The sequence below is a fragment of the Calidris pugnax genome, unplaced genomic scaffold (genome assembly GCF_001431845.1).
Source record: "Calidris pugnax isolate Ruff unplaced genomic scaffold, ASM143184v1 scaffold54, whole genome shotgun sequence".
In the NCBI taxonomy this organism is placed as follows: Eukaryota; Metazoa; Chordata; class Aves; order Charadriiformes; family Scolopacidae; genus Calidris; species Calidris pugnax.
The window spans coordinates 2,066,418-2,087,886 of NW_015090864.1; the positions used below are offsets into that span (position 1 = coordinate 2,066,418).

At 43.2% G+C, this 21,469-nt stretch overlaps 1 protein-coding gene across 1 annotated transcript in view; it reads left to right on the forward strand.

The window, feature by feature from the left end:
• Positions 1 to 21,469, forward strand: part of CCDC13 (coiled-coil domain containing 13) — a 37,622-nt gene that overhangs the window by 1,571 nt on the left and 14,582 nt on the right. The window contains 10 exon segments of the mRNA XM_014944839.1: positions 1,312 to 1,446; positions 1,556 to 1,779; positions 5,913 to 6,061; positions 8,649 to 8,791; positions 12,043 to 12,132; positions 12,402 to 12,518; positions 13,757 to 13,861; positions 16,201 to 16,365; positions 17,464 to 17,640; positions 19,204 to 19,410. Coding sequence (XP_014800325.1) covers positions 1,562 to 1,779; positions 5,913 to 6,061; positions 8,649 to 8,791; positions 12,043 to 12,132; positions 12,402 to 12,518; positions 13,757 to 13,861; positions 16,201 to 16,365; positions 17,464 to 17,640; positions 19,204 to 19,410 — 1,371 coding nt within the window. The 5' untranslated portion in view covers positions 1,312 to 1,446; positions 1,556 to 1,561.

Below are 21,469 nucleotides of genomic sequence, written 5' to 3' on the forward strand. Positions count from 1 at the left end.
CTGGAGTATTGTGTGCAGGTCTGGAGCCCTCAATATAAGAAGGACATGGACCTGATGGAGAGGGTCCAGAGGAGGGCCACAAGGATGATCAGGGGGATGGAGCACCTCTGCTACGAGGACAGGCTGAGGGAGCTGGGGTTGTTCAGCCTGGAGAAGAGGAGGCTCCGGGGAGACCTAATAGCAGCCTTCCAGTACCTGAAGGGAGCCTACAGGAAGGCTGGGGAGAACCTGTTTAGAAAGGCCTGCAGTGACAGGACGAGGGGCAATGGCTTCAAGCTGGAGGGGAACAGATTTAGACTGGAGATTAGGAGAGGGTTCTCCACTGTGAGGGTGGGGAGCACTGGAACAGGTTGCCCAGGGAGGTGGCTGAGGCCCCTTCCCTGGAGATATTCAAGGTGAGGCTTGACGAGGCCCTGGGCAACCTGGTCTAGTTGGGGGTGTCCCTGCTGACTGCGGGGAGGTCGGACTAGATGGCCTTTGGAGGTCCCTTCCAGCCTGGGCAATTCTATGATTCTATGATATTCAGGTAGGCCAGAAGGCTAAAGGTTGCCCTCAGGGCCTCGTGGGTGTTGTGGTGGCCTGGGGGCTGACTGAACTCTGCTCTTTGCCCTTTTCAGCTTTTAAAACACTTTGTCCACACCCGCGGTGACATGGGGCAGGTGTGGGAGTAAAGCTGTTTGCAGTGTGTCTCTGCCCATGTAGTACATACTGGGACATAGCACGTATTTTTGCACTTTATCAGGATGATTGCTTCCTTAGTGTGAGAAAGGGCCTGGGTTAATTACTCAGTGGAGGGCGTGCCTTTGGAACTTTTTACTGATTGTTTTTTTTTTTCCTAGACCAAAGGTGCACTAGATTTTTTGCTGACAGCAAATGTCAAACAGAAGGAGAGGGGGCTGGAATATATCACAAAACTGCTGGTCTTTAGTCACACTAAGTAAAGCTTGAGACATTTAAATGGGTAACAGTATTATCACTTTAACGTTATCACTTCATGGTTAGAAATTTGGGGGAAAGATGTAAGCCTCACTCTTGGTGTCTAGTGCCCAAAGAGAGCATGAGGATAAACAGAGATCTTTCTTCCTTTGTCAGTCCCATGTTAACCCAAAAATGGGGGATCTGCACCTTTCTTTGAAACGTGGGAAGGAAGACAGGGTGGACCTGGGTCGCAAACAGCCTGTGTTCCTTTTAGTCAGTGTAATGTGGTTACCACACTCGCTTGGATTTGACCCCAACTTGCCCTTCTGTAAAAATGTTTATTTAAACAGATCTGTTTCAAAATATTTTAAAACATTGCTTTTTGAATGCTAGAGTGAAAAACACCCGGAAAGTTTTTTTGAAGACTGTTTGAAAGCCATTTATGGCAAAAAGGCACTTGAAGCAAGGCAGTGGGGGCTGAGGAGTGCGGTGGCTGAGAGGAGGAGGTGGTAGGAATACTGTGCAGAGGTCAGTGATGAAAAACTGCAAAGCAGCTGCTAGAAGAAGATGTTTTTTTCAAAGCAATGTTGATCTCTGCTCTCTGTCACTTTTTATTTTCCTCTTGTTATGTTTTTAGTAAACAATGGAGTCAGACATAAAAGTGAGTGAAGATTTTAAGAGCCAGTTTAAGGCTTACCAAGAGCAACAGCAAAGGCGGCTGCAAAGTTTAATGGAGAGGAAGAAGGAAAAGCAGAACAGTCAGAAGGGTGATAACAGCAACGCAAAGGAGACTTTCAGAATCCCAAATGATCTAAACCTGTTTGAAAGAGAACAGCCTGTAAATGAAGATGACAGCAAAAGGTAAAGGTGCAGCAGTACCATTTCTTCAGGAAGTCACAGAAGTGCATTTTGCCTATGATCTTATGAAACTCGAAGTTGACAGAGCACTTTTCTGTCTTTGCATATTGGATTTTCATAATCCTGAGAAGACTCTCACTGTCCCCAACATGCTGATGCTCAGGGCATTGTGCTGGGGTCTTTATTCTATGAAACTCATACTTGACAGAGCACTTTTCTGTCTTCACATATTGGATTTTCATAATCCTGACACTCTCACTGTCCCTAACATGCTCATGCTCAGGGCATTGTGCTGGGGTCTTTATTTTCAGTATTTCACAAATGAAGAGCAGAAGGGCGAGGTCTTAGAGTTGCTTCCTGGTTAAGATAATTGACAGGGTTATTCAAGGTAGGGTTTAAAATCTTACTGGGGATGGGGATTTGGGTCTTACCTCACCCTTTGGGGTAGTATCGGGATTACCAGGACATTGGATATTCTGGTGTGGCTCTCCCTCGATCTTGTTTTTGGAGCTGAATGCATGACTCAATTTACTGGAGCAGAGATTTGAAACCCCAGCTCAGATCATTCATTTTCCTCCTAGGATATAGTCAGTCTTTCCTTCTGACCCAATTAATTTTTATTTGATTTTTTTTACAAACTAGAACAGGTCTGAAGTTGGACACATCCCAAAGATGTCTGCAGTTACTACAGTGTTGGCTATTTGGGGATTTGCTCTGTGTTAGTGGTGAAGCCAGCTGAAGATAATTCCTGTTTCTGCTCCCCACTTGCAGCTGTGCTGATACAGCTGCTTGCTGGAAATTTGATTCACTTTCTGGGGTGAGGGTACTTTTATTGCAAGTCATTTCAGTGATCTGATTTAAAGCTTGAGCCCCATAGACTGTTTTATTGGCACCAAGATGGGGTGATGCACTGTGATACAGAAGCAGGAAGGAGGAGGAAGCTCTGCCAAAACCAGCAGATCACAGGTGGAAAACCACAGTTAGGCATATACCTTTGAGACAGTTTCCCCTCCCAGAATCTGGAGTGGAAAAGGGCACCTCTACCAAAGTTTATCAAGCCACTAACCGAGGTTTATTAGGCCCTAAATGTGCAACTCCCTGCTCTGCTTGTTTCTGAAGATTGCTTCCTTAAACACCCAAGTGCATAAGCTGCTGCAGAGCTTCTGTGTAGCTGCAAGGAACCCAGGAGGGAACCACAGAAACTTTCAGGTGCTTCTGGGAATATGGCATTCATGCCTCAGGGGAGTTCTGTGTGGAAACAGAGAGCTGACCTTCTAGAAACTGATGCTCTCACCGTTGCAACATACAATTGTCTTCTTCTTCAGACATAGGTCCCTCACCACAGCTGTTTGATTTGCCAGTGTGTTTTTCTGATCTGACTTTTACCAGCTGGCCTCTTCCCTTCAACATTTAGTTTTGATAGTATAGAGAAGATTACTATAGAGATGTGATTATTTTTTAATCTATTTTTTTTTTAATGGAGAGGGAGACTGATTCCCACAGTTCGGATGCGGATTTGCCTGTGGAGGAGAGGAGCTTCGGTGCTCCCATCGCTCATCCTGGTGCAGCATGCATGCTCTGAGGTGCACAGGAGAGTCCCAGCAGTCCTTTGCCATTTAAGAATCAGTAATTTAGGTGTGAGTAATTCAAGAGCTATGAGTTACCTCCGTTTGCAGTGGCACTGGCTGTTAGAAGTCCCCATTTGACATGGCAGGTGTAGGAGATTTATCTGGACCGTCCTTCACTTATGTACGTCTGTGTTCAGCATAAGAGTGGTTACGAGTGTATCAAATCTGGGCAGGATTTGCTGCTGGAAGGGATTCACCAGGATGTACTTTGGAGTATTCCCATGACAACACGTTGGAAACTTGTTCCAGAATAACAGGACTCCATATGGTCTGCAGCGACAAGAGATTTCAGCACGTCAGCGTTGTTTATAGCAGCGCCTGGAAAACATTCTCCTCTCAGAAGTCTCCCTTCCTCTGAGCCTTGGGAATTTTGAGCTTTTCCTTCCTCCCATCCTACTCCCAAATTTTGCTTAGGCCAGTGTTTAGCTGACATTTCTGGTTTGGTTTGGGTTTTTTTTTTTTAGTGTAATTTTTTCCTCGCTCCTGTGTTTGGTGAATTTAAGGTTAAGCAATTCTCCCCATCACATGGAGAATCTGTAAGAGTTAGGAAAGGCACTTACCTGAATTTCAGTCACAGGCCTTGCTCACAAGCTTCCCCTGGCTCTGCTTCCTTGAACTAGGGTGAAAAGGTTGCCTTTCTGCAGCCTGTTTCTTTTGGCTGACTTTCTGTAGCTGAGCCACTTGGGTGGAACATGCTACCTCCTTGGTAACGTGCAGAGTCATGATGGGATAGGATGGGGTGGGATGGGGAAGTTTCTTGGGTGACTCCAGCTCACAGCATTTCTGTCTGTCCTACTGTAAATGCTTTTTGTCAAGATTTGGAAGCCAGCTCTGAGGAAGAAATCACTGATCAGGTGTGTTAAGAGCCTAGAACCATTTTTTTTCATGTTAATTCCCTAACTGTTAAAAATCTTTTTGTCCATGAGTCTCTAATTAAATCTGCACAGTTTTATTGTTCACTTCCATGAGTGGTACCTGTGGGAATAACTTAGTTTTGCCTTTTCTCTACTCAGATTGCTGGTTTCTTTCTTCTCCTTTGTAAACAGCTGCCTTTGATCTCCCTTTGATTTGCAGCTTTGAAGCAGAAGTGCATTGCTTAATTATGCATTTTGAGTCATGTGATAAATTCACTGTGTTGTTTATGGCAGTGCTCTAAGGGGTCATTTATTCTGACACGCACATATGGAGCATGTATTTAAAAGCTCCAAAGTCCAGTTGGAGCAAAAAGCTTGCTAAAACTTTTGAACAGAAAGGATTTAGGTGACTATTGAGGTCGCTGACTTGTCTGGCTGTGGGTATCTCTATAGCCACAGGTATGTACTGTAACAACTGGGCGTTACCCAAATCTCTGTGATTGTCCAAACTACCTACTTCTGTTGTAATCTGGAGCAATCAGTCTATAGGACAAAGGGGTGGGACACTATTCCAGATAAAAGTTACCAAAAATGTAAACATAATGAGCAAAGTTAGTAATTCTTGGGGTTGGTTCGTGTATCCATGCATGGGTGGCAAGTGCTTTCTTCAGGGTCATGCTGTAGATAATAAGTTAGTAATTCTCGGGGTTGGTTCTGTATCCATGCATGGGTGGCAAGTGCTTTCTGAGATGTTCTGGATTCTCTGCCTGGGCCCCAGAATTCTCCCAGAAACTCTTGTGTTGTGGCTTCGTAGAGGGCTCAGATAACCCTGGGGCATCTCAAATAGGTGCCTGAGTGCCCACGATTGAATTGAGCCCCGAAGGCCTTATCTTCTAGATTTTACACTCAGAGGAACCATCGTGTAAGGACAGCAAAGAGATTAAAGTTATTAATTCTCTGGATGCCTTAGAGAGATGAAACCCATAAATGTTACTAAATGTACTGAAGAATAGGAGAAGCAAGGCTACTTCCTCCCATTCAGAAGGCTTTTTGATATGCTTTGTTTCTAAATGACATTCCAAAAAGCAACATTAACAATACAAACTGATGCCAGTCCGTCCTGGTGGGGGTTCCAAGAAAATCGGATGAGGACACAGGAAATTGGTCTTTTGTGAATTGCTAGGAAGTGTTCAATTTTAAAGAAGGAACCTCAATAGCAGCTTTTGTCGTTTATGCTCTGTTGGCTTGGGTCAGTATAGAAAATAAAGCCTGAATGTCACGGATGCTGAATGGTGAGCTTGCCTGGTTTCCCCTGAGGAACAGGATAAGTAGGGCTGAGTGAGATGAGACCATTCAGTAACCTCAAGAGCACTGCAAAGATACCTGCTCTGTGATGGTCTGCCCCAGACAACACAGGGAAGTGCAGAATTTTTGAAGAAAAAATAATTTAACTGAGTTGATCAGATCATCAGCTTGTGTTTTGATCTGAGACTTAAGATATTCTACTTAATTCAGTACACTCACTAAGCTCAGCTCATCTAGCATACAGTCATTTCATTTTTTATTTCTGGAAGCATCTATTTGAAGCATGTTACAGTGACATTTGCCGTGTTCTACAGTGACATTTGCCATTATGGCTTATTTTTTTCCACAGGTTGCTTGAGATTGAGAACGAGCAGCTCCAGGATCAGCTTCGAGAGGTCCGAGATGAGAACTGCAGACTCTACAAACTGGTGACGGAGAAAGATTTTGAAATAAAGCAACTCCAGAAAAAAATACAGGAAGACAGATTGGCTGTATCAGGTAAATACAGTAACTTTGTGTTCCCAAGATGTTAATTCCAGTGTTTGCTTGATGCTGATGAAAATAGAGGTAGCATAACAGATTCATCGTCAGCTCCTGGCAGTGAAATAAATATTCATGTGATATCTCTTTACTTGCTTTGTGCTAAAAGGGAGTGTTTTGCTCGTATTTTTGTTGCCTCCATTTCCACTCCTGTAATAAGCTTCTGCTGGGAAGAATCAAAATTCAGCTCTCAGCTGAGAGACTTGTTTTCTGTTGAACCTGCAGTAATTTGCAATAGCACTGGAACCACTTGGCTCTGAACTTTGAAAATACTTATACAATTGGGTATAGATTTAGTCAACACCTGGAGTTGTTTCCTAAACTTGCAAGGGCCTCAGCTGACACTGCTTTGCATTTGCAGAGTTTTCTAAACGTCGATGTCTCTCCTGTGTAAGGAGTCTCATTGCTTTATTTGCAGAGGGAAGTTCCTTGCAGTGGTTTGAAATGACAGCACTTACACATGGAATGACTGTGTGTGTGGCTAAAAGATGTGCCTTACCCTCTCCTTCAGTTTCCTGAGCTGCAAAATATGAACAGCACTACTCCCCATTTTAGAGAGCTATTGCAAGGACCAAATGACTTCTTGTAGTCAGACGGGTCAGACTTAAGGTGCAAAATATTGTTATTGATAATTATATGTCCCTTAATGTAAGTATAGTGCTCTTTGGGGGTACACAGTGATCTCCATTTCCTCACAGATCTTCTGCAAACTTGCTGTTGTTGGCACAAAAAATGTTGACTCATAGGAATCATATTTTAGAAAACTTTCTGTTCGTTTCAAAGAGCAGTGCTGCAGCTTTCTGTGTTAAATTCCTTATTTAGTTTCCTTTTGTTTGAATGCCTGAATAAAGTACACGCAGGGTGCTGACTGAATGCTGAGTCCACTCCTAGAGTGGCTTGGGTGTTACTTAAAAAATTGAAAATTGTGTCGGTTGCACCTTCTCCACTGGGTGCCACTGTTGTTCAGGACAGCTGTGGGACCAGGCGAGTAGAGAAGAGGGGAAAACAGCAGTAAGCAGAACTAAGTAACACTTAAATTACACCTTCAGTCTTAAAAACTATCTGTAGCTTCTATGTAGGAGAAATTATAAGCTATTACTGGGTCAGGACCAGGAGGCAGATGTGCTGTTGCAGGTTCTTTGGCTGACACACATGCCCCTGTCTTCCCCATCTACAGTCAGGACCAGGAGGCAGATGTGCCGTTGCAGGTTCTTTGACACACATGCCCCTGTCTTCCCCATCTACATTGTGGTAACAGACCTCACCCACGTTGCATGGGAACTAAAAGCTTTGATTAAATGTGTGCTGTGCATTTGATAGACCATTACATGGAAGCACCAGCCTGGCTTTTGGTTAGTTTAGTATTTACTGTGATCCTTAGCAACCATTATTTATTATGAAAACTAAGGAAAAAATAGCTTCAAGGTGAGAGGGGAAACACAGATATAGAAGAAGTAAGAACAGCTTTTTAAAATACTGAATTTATTATTTTCTCTGCAGTTTTTTTTAAAATAGTGACATGAGATCATATTCTGTTCTCACCTAGATTCCACATAGCCCCTTTAATATCTCTAGGGGTTTTATGGGACTCATAATTCATTTAAGAGCGATCTGTCATCCTTGCATCTCACCCTGGTTCGTGAATATAATCTTTGCAGGTGTCAGTAGAAAAGTCATTACTTCAGAGCACTGAAGGAGGATGAAAGAGTTAAAAAGAATGACAACAGCCAAGATCAATCTTCATGTATCCACCAAGGATTTGTTATTGCAGGCTGGTGTTCACTGCTGAGCTAGAGGTTTCTGTGGATGTTGCATGTAATCATATTGATTTTGCACTTGTGCAGGAACTTTTCCTCACCTATGTGAGGAAAGCCAAGTGCCACACAAGCCAGTCCTGGCTATTGCTGTATTTGTGACACTAATCAAACCCTCTCTAATGAGGAAGTGAATGAAGTATCTCTTTAAAAGAGCAATGAAGAGAGTAATACAGTAAGGCCCCATGTATAATCTCAAGGGACATATAAATAGGCACAATGAGATTTCTTGGACGTTATCCAGGACCCGACTGTAATAGTGTCCCTGACCTTTTAGGACAGATGTCTAGAAAAGTTCACACCTCTGTTTCAGCAACTCCTCCAGTAGTAAACAACCAGTGCAAACTAGAGTGTTGGTTTTTTCTGTAATACGCCTCAAAAACCTGTTCATAACTGTCCCTTGCAGTGGTGAGCAGAAAACACCTTCACCCTTTCTATGTCGTGATGTTGCTGTGACCACTGTTGTGGCCTTCTGACACGTGGCTGTTGCTAAAGTGCAAAATGTGGCTTTGCTGGCCACAACGTGATGCTGACTCAAAGGACCAAGCAATCCAGCTGGAATCACTGACACCTCTTTTCCTTCACTTGTTCATTTAAGTGCCTGGCACAGCTCTGAGAGAAATGGATTAGACAATAAAAGTACATTGTGCACTGGACAGAGAACAAAAGCCTCGTCTATTCTGAATCTTGCCTGTAAGATATGTCCTTTGCTTTTTTTGTATACTTTTCAGGGGCGTCTGGTTTAGCTGGAGATGTTGCAGCTACTAAAATAGTTGAATTGGCCAAAAAGAATCGTGAAATAACTGCCGAGACTGAGAGTGAAAAAGCCAAAGTGAAGCAACTGAATAACAGAGTCAAAGAGCTGGAGAAAGAAGTGAGGCATTTTTTTTTCTTGTTCTTTTTTTGCGTGCTGAAACATAGAAATCCAGTTTCTGGGATAGAGGACCTGTAGAAACTGGGTTTAATTCATGTTCCCATTTTGAATTTGCTCTTGCATCTATGCTTGCTTTGAGTTTTTGTAATTTCTGTCCATGCTGGGGGAGAGGGATGTGTGCCCTCAGCTGTTTCCACCTTTGCAGAAAGGAGGAGCCAGGAAAGGGTATCTGTAAGTTATAATGAGAAAATTATTTATGAAATACCAATTAGCAATGTTCACTTGTATTTGAAGCACAGAGGTCTTTCTAGCAGTATGGCAATGATCTTTTTCTGATTATTTTTGTGTGTGTGTGTGAGGAGGAGAAAATTTCATACCATTATGTCTTGCGTTCCCACCTCATTAATACCAGTCATGAATTAATACTCCATTCTTCTGGGCTTTATTCAGCCACATAATAACAGCTCTTTTCTGCCGTAAGTACTTTCAGAACTGAGACAGTAACAAACTACATGACTTCAGACAGCAAATCTTCACTCAAGTCAGATTTATTTTTGAGGTTTAGTATGACTTTTTTATATGTGCTAACCTTTCACAGGAATAATTTTACTCAGGTGTCTGCTGAAATGAAAATGAGATGCCCTGATGTCAATGTTTACTTTGTTCATTGGATACTACTGCACTCCTTTACACAATACTGGTAAAATTTTGGGTATTTTTTTAATGCTTTGCTTCCTTGGAAGACATCATTTAAATGGATCAATAGCGTTTATCATGCTATCTGACAAATGCATTTTAATCTATCTTTCACAATCACTTATTATCACAAATCATGCATGTGTCTGAATTTTACTCCAATTAAATGAAAGATAAGAAATGGTAGATTAAATGTTTGAGAACTCCTGCATAAATCCAGAGCAATCTGATCAAAGGAGTCTTGTCAAACAATTGGCAGGCTGGCTAAGAAATAGCAGGTGTAGCTGGGGACCTACAAAATCACACAAGTAGGGGAGCAAGCCATGAATAATTTCCAGAAAGATCAACTTGGTTATAATCTTGGCAGAATTGGAATGACCATTGTTCAAACAGAAACTTAAAATATTGTCAGATGTTGACCCAAAAGAAAGGGCCACAGACATTTTGGGAAAGGGAATCAAACTCAAAGCAAACAGAAATTTTCAAAGAACAATAATTGCTGGCCAAAGCAGAGAAGGACACTTTAGATGTGAACTAATCTGTCCTCAGACACCATCAAAATCAAAACCAAATGCAGCAACCTGTCTTATCCAACGTAAAGGTGAACCACAACGTGAATCCCACTGAACCATGTCTGTATTTTCTCAAAACCTCCTTTGGGATGGCTCTTCTCTAAACTAACAGTCACTGGCTGAGTTTGTGGATTGTATTTGTTCAGTAGAATTACAGGAAGATGTAAAAGATGGGTAAAATTACAGCCGTGTTTGACAGTGTATCTATGAAAAATGTTGAGTGATGAAAGAGGAGAATTCTCAGAGACACCTGCAGTGATTCACATCTCTTTAGCAACTCTTAAGCTGGATCCCCTGGTCAATGGTCTGTATTTTCTCAAAACCTCCTTTGGGATGGCTCTTCTCTAAACTAACAGTCACTGGCTGAGTTTGTGGATTGTATTTGTTCAGTAGAATTACAGGAAGATGTAAAAGATGGGTAAAATTACAGCCGTGTTTGACAGTGTATCTATGAAAAATGTTGAGTGATGAAAGAGGAGAATTCTCAGAGACACCTGCAGTGATTCACATCTCTTTAGCAACTCTTAAGCTGGATCACTGTCAAGACCTCCTCATCGTTTGCCATTGATTGTAGAAAGAACCAAGGCAACTAAAATGCAATTCAGTTGCCCACGCATAAGCAGGAAAGTAGAATCTGAGGTGCCACTTGACCACTCAGACATCCCCGTGGGACAGTTAGATGTGACAGGACTGAAAACAGGGAAAGTCTTAATTAGTGAGTTGACTCTCACCCTGTGCATCTACTTGTAGACGGTTTAAACCCTGCTAAATGAATTGTGGTTGTGGTACTAAAATGCTTCACAGTATGTACTATCACCACTGGAAAACACTGTTACTTTACATAATCGTTAACTCTTGTATTGCTTGTATGAAAGCTGAAAAATATATAAATCATAAATGTTTTAACATGACTATGCTCCCACAAACGAAATGGAGGGTGTGGCCGTTGAGCAATCACTTAGCCAAGGGTGGTGCATGTAAACAAAGACTGCAAATGATGTTTGCAGAAAATTTCTGCAGAATTTGACCTCGGAGCTGCCCACGCTGGCTGAAATTTCTCATTTGCAGTCCACTGACTAAGAGAGTGTATGAACTGGGTAGAAGGAGTGACCTAACCATTGATTTACTTGCAAAGAAGGGGTAACATTAGAGATGGGCCTGAGTGCCATGCTTTATTACTCCAGATAGCTCTTTAGTGAAGAAGATTCCTTAGAGCCTTCTTTTATTTGGGCAAATAATCAAGATTTTCTGCCCACCTCAAAGAATTAAGTCTCAGCCCTTTAAAGCAGCACTTGCCAGCCTTTCCAGCTCCAAATTCACTGCACTCCAGTCAGGAAGAAATCTTTGCAACCTCAACATAGGACAGGATTCAGAGGAGGGGCTCTGTGCCAGCCTTCCCAAACTGTAAGAGGCAATACAAGACATTTTCTTCACAGGTTGAGAAATGCTACCTTAGAGCTACCCCAGCTAAGGAAAATGAGTCTTAGCATCCTTAATAAATAGTCATATCTCTTTTGAAATTAATCTGGTAAATAGAACTATGTGCTTTTAATAAAATATCCTGTGATTTTCCTGAAGTGTGGGTAATCTGGCATCTGAAATCCAGAGACAGCATCCTGATCTGTACTGTACTGTATTTGCATTTATACATATAAACACTTATTTTATGAACCTATGGTGATAACATCTCACAGAAGTCTCAAGAAGATAACTGATGCCATCTCAGCAAGTCAGAGAGATTTTCACTGAAGGTTTTCCACAGTAAAATAACACATTCTTTGGAAAGCATTTCAGGAAAAATTGTGTGCTTTTCTACTGATTGCCTTTAAAAAAGAAGGGGAAATGAAGTTGGGGTTTTTTTCTAGAGTAAATAAATATTCAGGTTCACCAGAATTACTGTTCTATTTTTTTCTAATTAATCTTTCATGAAGGTATGCTCTCTGTTATTTACTCTATGCATCTAACAATGCATTTTTTTTCCAGCTACAGGCAGCTGTGGAAAAAATCCATTCTCTTGGTGGTGGTGATGCAGGAATCAAGCAATCAGCTCTGAAGATGATCGAAGGAAACTTGGTAGGAATTACAGTCAGAGAGAGAAAATCAAAACCTGATACTTAGTTCTCTCCTGTTGTGTATTTCGTTCCTTAGGACAAGGATGTATCCCTGTCAGTAGTTCTGTGACCAAATTGCTCTGTTTGTACCTTCTGTATGATCCTAAAAATTAGGGAAGGCATTTGAATGGGTCTGGGAAAAAAAGATTCTGTGATTCTGATGGATCTGTGGATCTTAATCACTTTTCCCTAAGGATTCTGTACTTAGCAAGTATGTTCTTCTCTTCAAAGGCTGAAAGTCCAGAGGTGAAAGCATTGCAAGAAAAATTAACCGCAGCCAACTTTAAAGTGATGGAGTATCGTAACCAACTCCAGTCTGCAAAGCAGGAGCTGAAGATGACCCAAAAGGTACTGTTGCAGGACACAGTCTGTGGCTGGGATCCTGTGCAAGAGGTGTGTTCTTGTGAAATCAGGGGGAGGCTTCTTTTCTTTTGAGCTTTGATTAGCCTCCCTGAAGAATTCCAGTGAACTGTGAGGAGGTAAGAAGAGACAGGGGTGTAGAGGTTGTGTTGGAAGGATACACACACCGAGACACAGATTTCTTTCTCTGCCAGCACAGCTGGGTGACTGTATCCACTATTTCTATTGCTACAATGGGCACGGATTCTTTAAGGTTTGAAAGTCCCAGCTCAGCAAAATAGGTTTGTGATCGACTTGAAGCAGACGTTCTGGCCCGTTCCTCCTTTCCAAAACATTTAATTATGTATTTACTTTTAATGTAGGCTTCGGTCCCATGGAAGTTGATGGGATTAAAGACCACGCTTGATCTAAAGCACATATTTAAACAGTTTGTTGGAGTGACATCCAGAGTAACCTTTTCCTCTTTGATTCATGATGGATTTTAATGCGTTACTGTGTGCTCTGTTTCCTTTAGTTTCATTACTTTGCGTAAGAGACCTGCAATGCAGATCCGAGTAGAGAATATGGGCCTAAAAATAGAACTCTGCTGACCTTTTTATAAATAATTTAAATGCTCTTCATACTAACTTTAGCTCTCGTTAATGTGGCTGTGTTGGAACTGTGCAAGAGAGATTGGCTCAATTCCTGATTGCCAGGGTGTGTATTAAGACAATATGTCTGCTCTTTCCTATTTAGCTCTGGTTAAGTATTCATCATATCAAAAATAATTGCATATATTGAAAACTGTTGGTAATGCTTAGTAAACCTCGGTGATGAATTTGAAATCCTCTTTTTTACAGAAGTAGCACAGTTTGCCACCCAGCTATACAGCTAGACTTGACGCTTTCCAAAGACAGGCAGCAAAACTCAGATTCACGTTTTAAAAAAGCAAAGAATATTACTCAAACATCAAAATACTGAATGACACACCTCACAGAGTGAAATTATTCACGTTAGCCAAATCCCCTCCTAAGCACCAACACTCTGTATTGTGATAATGATCTGAAAGAGCTTAACATCACACAAGATACTAGATATCAGTGGGTATCACATACAAGTGATAAAGGCCACTGTACGTACAGTGTTTTGTGTTTACTCCTAGAGACAGAGCAGCTTTTCCTGCCCTGTCCCCAACACAGGTGTATTTCAGCCCAGCCTTATTCTTAACGTTAATCCCTTTTTCTTAGCTTTTAGCAAATGAAGTTGGTGAAGATGTAAATATTCAAAGTCTCTTGACCAATTCTGGCAGCTGGCGTGGACGAGCCCAGCAAATTCTTGTTCTCCAGAGCAAGGTGAGTTCAGACCCTGCACAGTGCCATGAGAGCTGGGTGCTGGGTTGCTCTTTCTAAGTATAGACATTACCTCAGTTTAAGGTAAAGATACTGTTAGTTCTTCATTAGATAATTAACATCCATACCTGCTTATAAGGTGTGTCCCAGTACAAAAAATGCTTACTGGAACTACATGGGCAGTCTTTTTCTTTGAGTGTGTTTAAAGTGTTGGGGAAAGCAACTGTTAAAATAAAACACTTAATGGTAACTTTTGTAATAGTTTTTGTTATAGAATCACAGAATGGTTAGAGATGGAAGGGACCTCAAAGATCATCAAGTTCCAACCCCCCTGCCCTGGGCAGGGACACCTCCCACCAGACCCTCTTTCTAAGTATAGACATTACGTCAGTTTAAGGTAAAGATGCTGTTAGTTCTTCATTAGATAATTAACATCCATACCTGCTTATAAGGTGTGTCCCAGTACAAAAAATGCTTACTGGAACTACATGGGCAGTCTTTTTCTTTGAGTGTGTTTAAAGTGTTGGGGAAAGCAACTGTTAAAATAAAACACTTAATGGTAACTTTTGTAATAGTTTTTGTTATAGAATCACAGAATGGTTAGAGATGGAAGGGACCTCAAAGATCATCAAGTTCCAACCCCCCTGCCCTGGGCAGGGACACCTCCCACCAGACCAGGTTGCTCCAAGCCCCATCCAACCTGCCCTTGAACCCCTCCAGGGATGGGGCAGCCACAACTTCTCTGGGCAATGTATGTGTGTTTGTGTGTGTGTGTGTGTGTGCTCACAAACATGTATGGTGGCGGGGTGCTGAATTTTAAATACGTGCTGATGTATGCGGGGTCTTTCAGAGTTCTGCAAACTATATTAGTCTATTAGTAATTAGTCTATTGCAAACCCTCACATTTCAGTATTTAAGCTAGGAATCTTTCACATCTGCGTGGAAGGAGAGAGTTCAGTGACCTTGGAGAGCTAGGTTTTAACCCAGCCTAGTTAAAATCCCAGGATGTTTTGAAGGTGCCTCTCTCCACTGAGTACAGAAGGAGCCCTGTCACTGTCTGTGCTCTCCCTTAAACGCTTTTGTTCAGTGCCTAAAGTCAGATGGGAAGAATTGAGGCCAGATAAGATTTTTTTTTCAAGTTGTTCCCCCAGGAACTTCAGTAAAATCTTTAACTCTTGAATCTTTTGAAGGGCACAGTCTAGCTGAAATATCAGCTCGGAACAGGGAGGCAGTTTTGCCTGCGTCTTAGATAAAAACTTCTATCAGGTGTTATGATACATATTTTTCCTATTTTTCTACAGCTTAATTATATGCCAACAAACTGTGATTTTTGCACTCTGACTGAAATTGAAATTGTTAACCTCTACTTTCTCTTGAGCAAATTACATTTTTCTTCCAGTAGACCCCCTGGCTGGGATTCATCTGAAGACTGTATGTACCGTGCTCTACTGTAATCTATAAATATTTTTCTGAGCTGGTCTCCTCAGGCTCCTTCTGTACTCATAATAGAATGGTAAAGGTTGGAAGGGACCTTAAAGATCACCTAGTTCCAATGCCCATGCCATGGGCAGGGACACCTCCCACCAGACCAGGTTGCTCAAAGCTCCATCCAAGCTGGCCTTGAACCCCTCCAGGGATGGGGCAGCCACAGCTTCTCTGGGCAACCTGGGCCAGGGTCTCGCCATCCTCAGAGTAAAGAATTTCTTCATAATATCTAATCTAAACCTCCCCTCTTTCAGTTTGAAACCACTACCCTTTGTCTTATCCCTGCACTCCCTGATCCAGGGTCCCTCCCCATCTCTCCTGTAGCCCCTTTTAGGGACTGGAAGGGGATATAAGGTCTGGAGCCTTCTCTTCTCCAGCTTGAACAACCCCAACTCTCTCAGCCTGTCCCTATAGTAGATGATGGTGATTCTGCTAAAGGCCAAGATGCTTAAATATTTATGGATGAGTGGGTATCTGCCCTTTTAGAGGAAATCTAAGGTATTCTTCTGTTGCCCACATGTGTGTTTAGTGGCATTCAAGGTGCTTTGGAGTTTCTGCCTGGCCTCCACATGTGGTTCCAATAAGGCACAGATCTCCCATGTGTCCTGAGTCTCCTGTAGGTCTGATGTCATATCTCCTCCCTGAACATCCCTCCGCCCTTGACATCTGCCTATTTGTAAGCAGCTAACAAATTGAAATTTGAAAGAACAGACACTGCTCTGTGTTAGTTAACCATGATAATGTCAAGAAGTAATGCAATGCTGCACTCTGAGCTCACTTTGGTTATGTCCCCTTTGATGCTGGACTACTGTACTCCTCGTGAAAGCTCTGGATGAGTTGTCTTTATTGTCCCCTAGGTTCGAGAGCTGGAGAATCAGTTGGTTCAAAAGAAGGCCAGAACATCACTGAGTGAGATCGATGAGGAATTGCTTGCACTTACTGATCCAAGGAAGTTGTCAGCCCAAGAGAAGAACTTGCTGAAGGTTCGCAGCCTGGAGAAAGAAAAGAAAGACACCTTGGAGGTAAAAACCTGCGAGCTGAGAGAGTCCTGTTTGGGAATATAGTGTGGAATAACTTGCCTTACCTTCAGGGTGTACGTTACACCCTACGAGTAGACCATTTCAGAAGCCCACCCAAGCTGCTAGAGGAAGTCCTGCCGCACTTCATAGACTGAACAAAAAGCTTCCAGGCTTGTTGTCTATATTGCACTCTTGTGTAGCCAGTCCAAAAATGTTGGTGCAAAAATGAACAGGCATCTGATGTTTAGAGGTTGAGAGAGACTATAGCTAGTGAAACTGAGAGGTGGAAAGGACACGTAGGCCTGGGTCTGCAAGAGACGTGGAGGGTGAAGGTCAGCTCTAAATATTGAGGTTAGCAAAGCAAATCTCCCTCTGCTCCTTTCCTATATTTGCTTCTGTAAAGGCCACCTGGCACCATCCCAGAGCTTGATTATTGGATATTAGAAAAAATTTTGACACTGAAAGGGTTATTAAGCCTTGGAATGTGATGCCCAGGGAAGTGATTGAGTCACCATCCCTGGAGGTGTTGAAAAGACATGTAGACATGGTGCTTAGAGACATGGTTTGGTGATGGTTTTTGTCAGAGTTATGTTGATGGTTGGACTCAATGATCTGAAAAGTTCCTTCCAACCTAAACAATTCTATGATTTTGTGCTCCCTGGCCAGTTTCATCGAGATGAAGCCATGGCTCAGGGGGCAGCGTGTGCCAAGGACTGCTTCTAGTAGATTGTGTGGCATCACCATCCTGTATCTGGAAGGAAGAGGGTTTTCCCTGTGGAGAACAATGATACAAATGAAATAGCAGAATAGAATGAATAGAATAAATAGAAATGAATACAGAATTAGGTTTTAACCCAAAATTACCATTTGCTCCCTGGCACACACACTGAATCAACCTAGACCACTCCTTGCCTTTTATTGATCCTGGCAAGGAGGCAGTGAGTAGGAGCATTTTATAATTTCTACTTCCTTAGGGCTGATGTGGTGTGCCAGTTCCACTTTTTGGATTCCTACCTGACAAGGTGTGATTTCTTTAGCTCACCCGGGGCTTGGTGATAGGTGATAACTGTCGTTTCCTATAATGTGTTTGCGTCGCTGCAGAAACTCGCTGGGGAACACGACGCTCTCCAAAAAAGTCATGAGGAACTGAAAAAAAAACTCGACGCGTCAAAAGCCAGGAACAAAGTCCTGTGTGGTGAAGTGAAAACCCTGAAGGGACAGATCATCACCTTGCTGGAGAAAGGAAAACATGATGATGAGCTCATAGATGCCTTACTGGTACAGCCTGACTCTTACTGCTGGTCCCAGCCCCTGCAGATCAGCTCTCTTTCAATAAGCCATGAAACATGATGTCATTTAATGACACGGTGACACAGACAACCTCAGGGTATACGGAGGGGGGCTGATGAATCAGACTGTGACAGCCAGAGGTTTGCTAGTGGGATAAAACCCTTCATTTTTGATCAGATCATGTAAAGGCTGTGAGACAGCACCAGACACAGTTGCAGGCAAGTGGCTCTAAGCGGCAAGTGTCGCAAGAAATATTTTGCAGAAGGACTGAAATGGGACTGTCTAGTAGGTAGAGGAAGGCCTTAATTCCTGACCTGTGTATTCTCTGTTCTCAGCTCCATGGGGAGATTTTTTTTTTTCCTTAGAATGCCTGCAATCATGTGCTTTAATTTGTTGTGTTACACAGCCCAAAACACTCAAGCTGAACCATGAGTATTAAACCCTGTAGACATTTATTTGCAGTAGCTGGAGCTGAGAGGAGTTGCCCCTGCGAGGTATTAATGGAGACTCAGGATGCAGTTATCCTGAAATAAATGGCTGCTGTCATGGTCTTGCAGGATCCTTTTGTCCTGCCATGGTTCTAAACAGTCTTGCCCAGTTAAAATAATGGAAAAAAAATTAGAAAATATGCCACTTCCTAGTGGGATTTTTCCTGATACAGCTCCTCACAAGTTTCAAATCACATTTCCTTGCTTCTGTATGTGGTTTTTAGCCAAGACGTGCTTGTGACTAAGCCAGGCAGCTGTGGGGAGTATGGGCACTGACCAGCAGATGAGGGAGATTACAGAGGAGTCAAAGAACAGTTGTCACTCTTGCTAACTTTTAGCATTCTCACTCAAATTATTACAGAAGGATGTGAGTTTGCTTGAATGGGAATGGTTAACTTGTTTTATCCCTTACGCCAAAGAAGCACTTTACTTGCAGTTTGTTGGCCTGACAGAACAAACTGTCCAGCAACTATTAAATGTGTCAGTGTGAGAAAAGCTCCAAAAGCCACTGGCAAAACAACCCGGCCTCATAGCTGGTGTCTCATACCACCCTCATCTTTTAATGTTCTAATTTCCCACAAAAGCAAATGGTAATCTTTACTTTTATCCAATTTACAAAAAAGTCGCTGCCTTTGACAAAAGCCAGCCTTTTTTGCTCTCTTTTCTGCTACACTCAGGGGCAAAGCTGCCAGCAAATGGAAACTCTCAGCTGCTCAGGTCTTTTCTACTTGCACCATCCAGTCACTGAAATCTTGATATGACAGCAAGGGCCAGTGGGGACAGATTGTCCTTACCCAGCCACATCTCTCTGGGTGCTGCAAGTAGATGTGCTGAGCTGTCTTTTCAAGGAGAACAAGACAAAGTGATCTCATGCTTAAAACAGAAGGGACCAAATTCTTGGAGCAGCACTAGTGACATCAGTGAGCTTACACCAGGGCTTGGCAGAACAGTGGCTTGCCCTGACATTCTTGAATGGGTGGTTGTCTTGGAGGGTGTAAAACGCCCTCCAAGTGATCACTGTGTACAAAAGTGAAGACCTCACTCGTCGTTTCTGTTTTCTCAGAGCCAACAGAAGCAAATGCAGGAGATCTTGAAGCACCTGAGCCAGCAGGACGAGAAGAATAAGGAGACCCAGCAGCTACTGGGGCAGCATTTGAACAGTGAGGCTCAGAAACAAAACTGCCTTATAGAGCAGCTCAGGCAGATGGTGGCTGAACGAGAGGCGAAGGTTAAAGAGCTGGAAGAGGAGATCGGGCAACTCTCATTTCAGGTAGGCAGCCAGAAGAAATGAGCTGGAGGAGCCCACTTTATAATGGTTTTAGATCTGTTCCTGTTCTTCCACTTCCTTCTCTTTTCTTGTTTGAGATGGTTGCTCTCTTGAGACACCAATACCTGCCCTACTGACAGTCTCTCCTGGTGGAATAGTAAAGCAGGAATTCGTTGTAACTCTTAAGTTTCCTTCCTGTTTGTATGTAATTTTTCTTCATGCTATTTAAGCAACAGAAAACATAGAAATACCAGTCACATCCACATGTGACTTTGTGCTGAGACTGTGCCACGGGACTGACAGGTTGGGCCTCAGTAGGGACTTCTCAGTGTTCAGCATCCTTGGCTGCTGAAGGAAGCAAGCAAAGAAACACAGGTGAAGCCAACATCAGGAGGCTGCCCTGGCACCCAGCTACGTCCCCTTGTAGGGGTGTTGGTGGATGAGAAGCTCAGCATGAGCTGACAATGTGCACTGGCAGCCCAGAAAGCCAACTGCATCCTGGGCTGCATCAAAAGAAGTGTGGCCAGCAGGGTGAGGGAGGGGATTCTGCCCCTCTGCTCTGGTGAGAACCCACCTGGAGCTCTGTGTCTAGGTCTAGAGTCCTCAGCATGGACCTGTTAGAAAGGGTCCAGCGGAAGGCAATGGAGGTGATCAGAGGGCTGGAGCACCTCTGCTGTGAGGACAGGCTGAGAGAGTTGGGGTTGTTCAGCCTGGAGAAGAGAAGGCTCTGGGGAGACATTAGAGTCTCTCCCAGTCCCTGAAGGCCTACAGGAGAGATGTGGAGGGACTCTTCATCTCCCAGTCCCTGAAGGCTTACAGGAGTGATGGGGAGGGACTCTTGATCAGGGAGTAGAGGGGTAGGACAAGGGATAATGGTTTTAAACTGAAATAGAGGTGTAGGACGAGGGATAATGGTTTTAAACTGAAAGAGGGGAGTTTTAGATTAGATCTCAGGAAGAAATTCTTTGCTGTGAGGGTGGTGAGACACTGGCTCAGGTTGCCCAGAGAAGCTGTGGCTGCCCCATCCCTGGAAGTGTTCAAGGCCAGGCTGGATGGGGCTTGGAGCAACCTGGTCTGGTGGGAGGTGTCCCTGCGCGTGGCAGGGAGGTTGGAACTCGATGATCTTTAAGGTCCCTTCCAACTCAAACCATTCTATGAGCAATGAGACCCCTAATAAGTTATTCTCATCTCTCACCATAAACCACTTCAAAAACTTCCTCTCCCACAGATCTCCAGGCTATTGCAATGAGAACCCTAATAAGATATTCTCATCTCCCACCATAAACCACTTCCTCTCCCACAGATCTCCAGGCTATTGATATGAGTCTGAATGTTCTCGGGCACATGGAAATTTCATTGTACAAATGAAAGAATTGGGAAGGTTGGTGCCTTATGGACTAGTATGTTAAAAATGTTTTCAACTTTTATGCTCTAGTGTTGCAAACTGACAGATTCAAGGTTGTCCTATTGCCAGAGCAACAAGAATAAGAGCGGAGGGGCATTCCACTAACCTGCCAAAGGTTCCTTGTGTGGTCTGGAATCTTAGACAGGTTTTGTTAGAGTATTTAGACATCCAGTTCCCATTGATATAAAACCCTCGTAGGGTTATGGTGAGATTGTGAATGTGTCAGATCTCTCCGTGATGGAGGCTGGAGCATTGAACCCAACTTGGGTTCACAGAATCACAGAATCTTCTAGCCTTGGTGATGGAGGCTGGAGCATTGAACCCAATCACAGAGTCTTCTAGGTTGGAAGGGACCTTAAAGATCATCTTGTCCAACCATCAACCTCACTGACAAAAACAGACACCCACACAACAAACAAGGAGCATCATCACTAAACCAGACCTCCCAGCACTACATCAACCCGTCTTTTGAACACCTCCAGGGATGGGGCCTCAACCACCTCCCTGGGCAGCCCATTCCAATGCCTGATAACCCTTTCAGTGAAAAAATTTTTCCTAATATCCAGCCTGATATCGGGACACAAACCAGCCATGCAGGCACTGGTAGTGGTGGTGCTGTGCTGTGGGTTCTCTAGCAACGCTGTTTACACCCTGTGG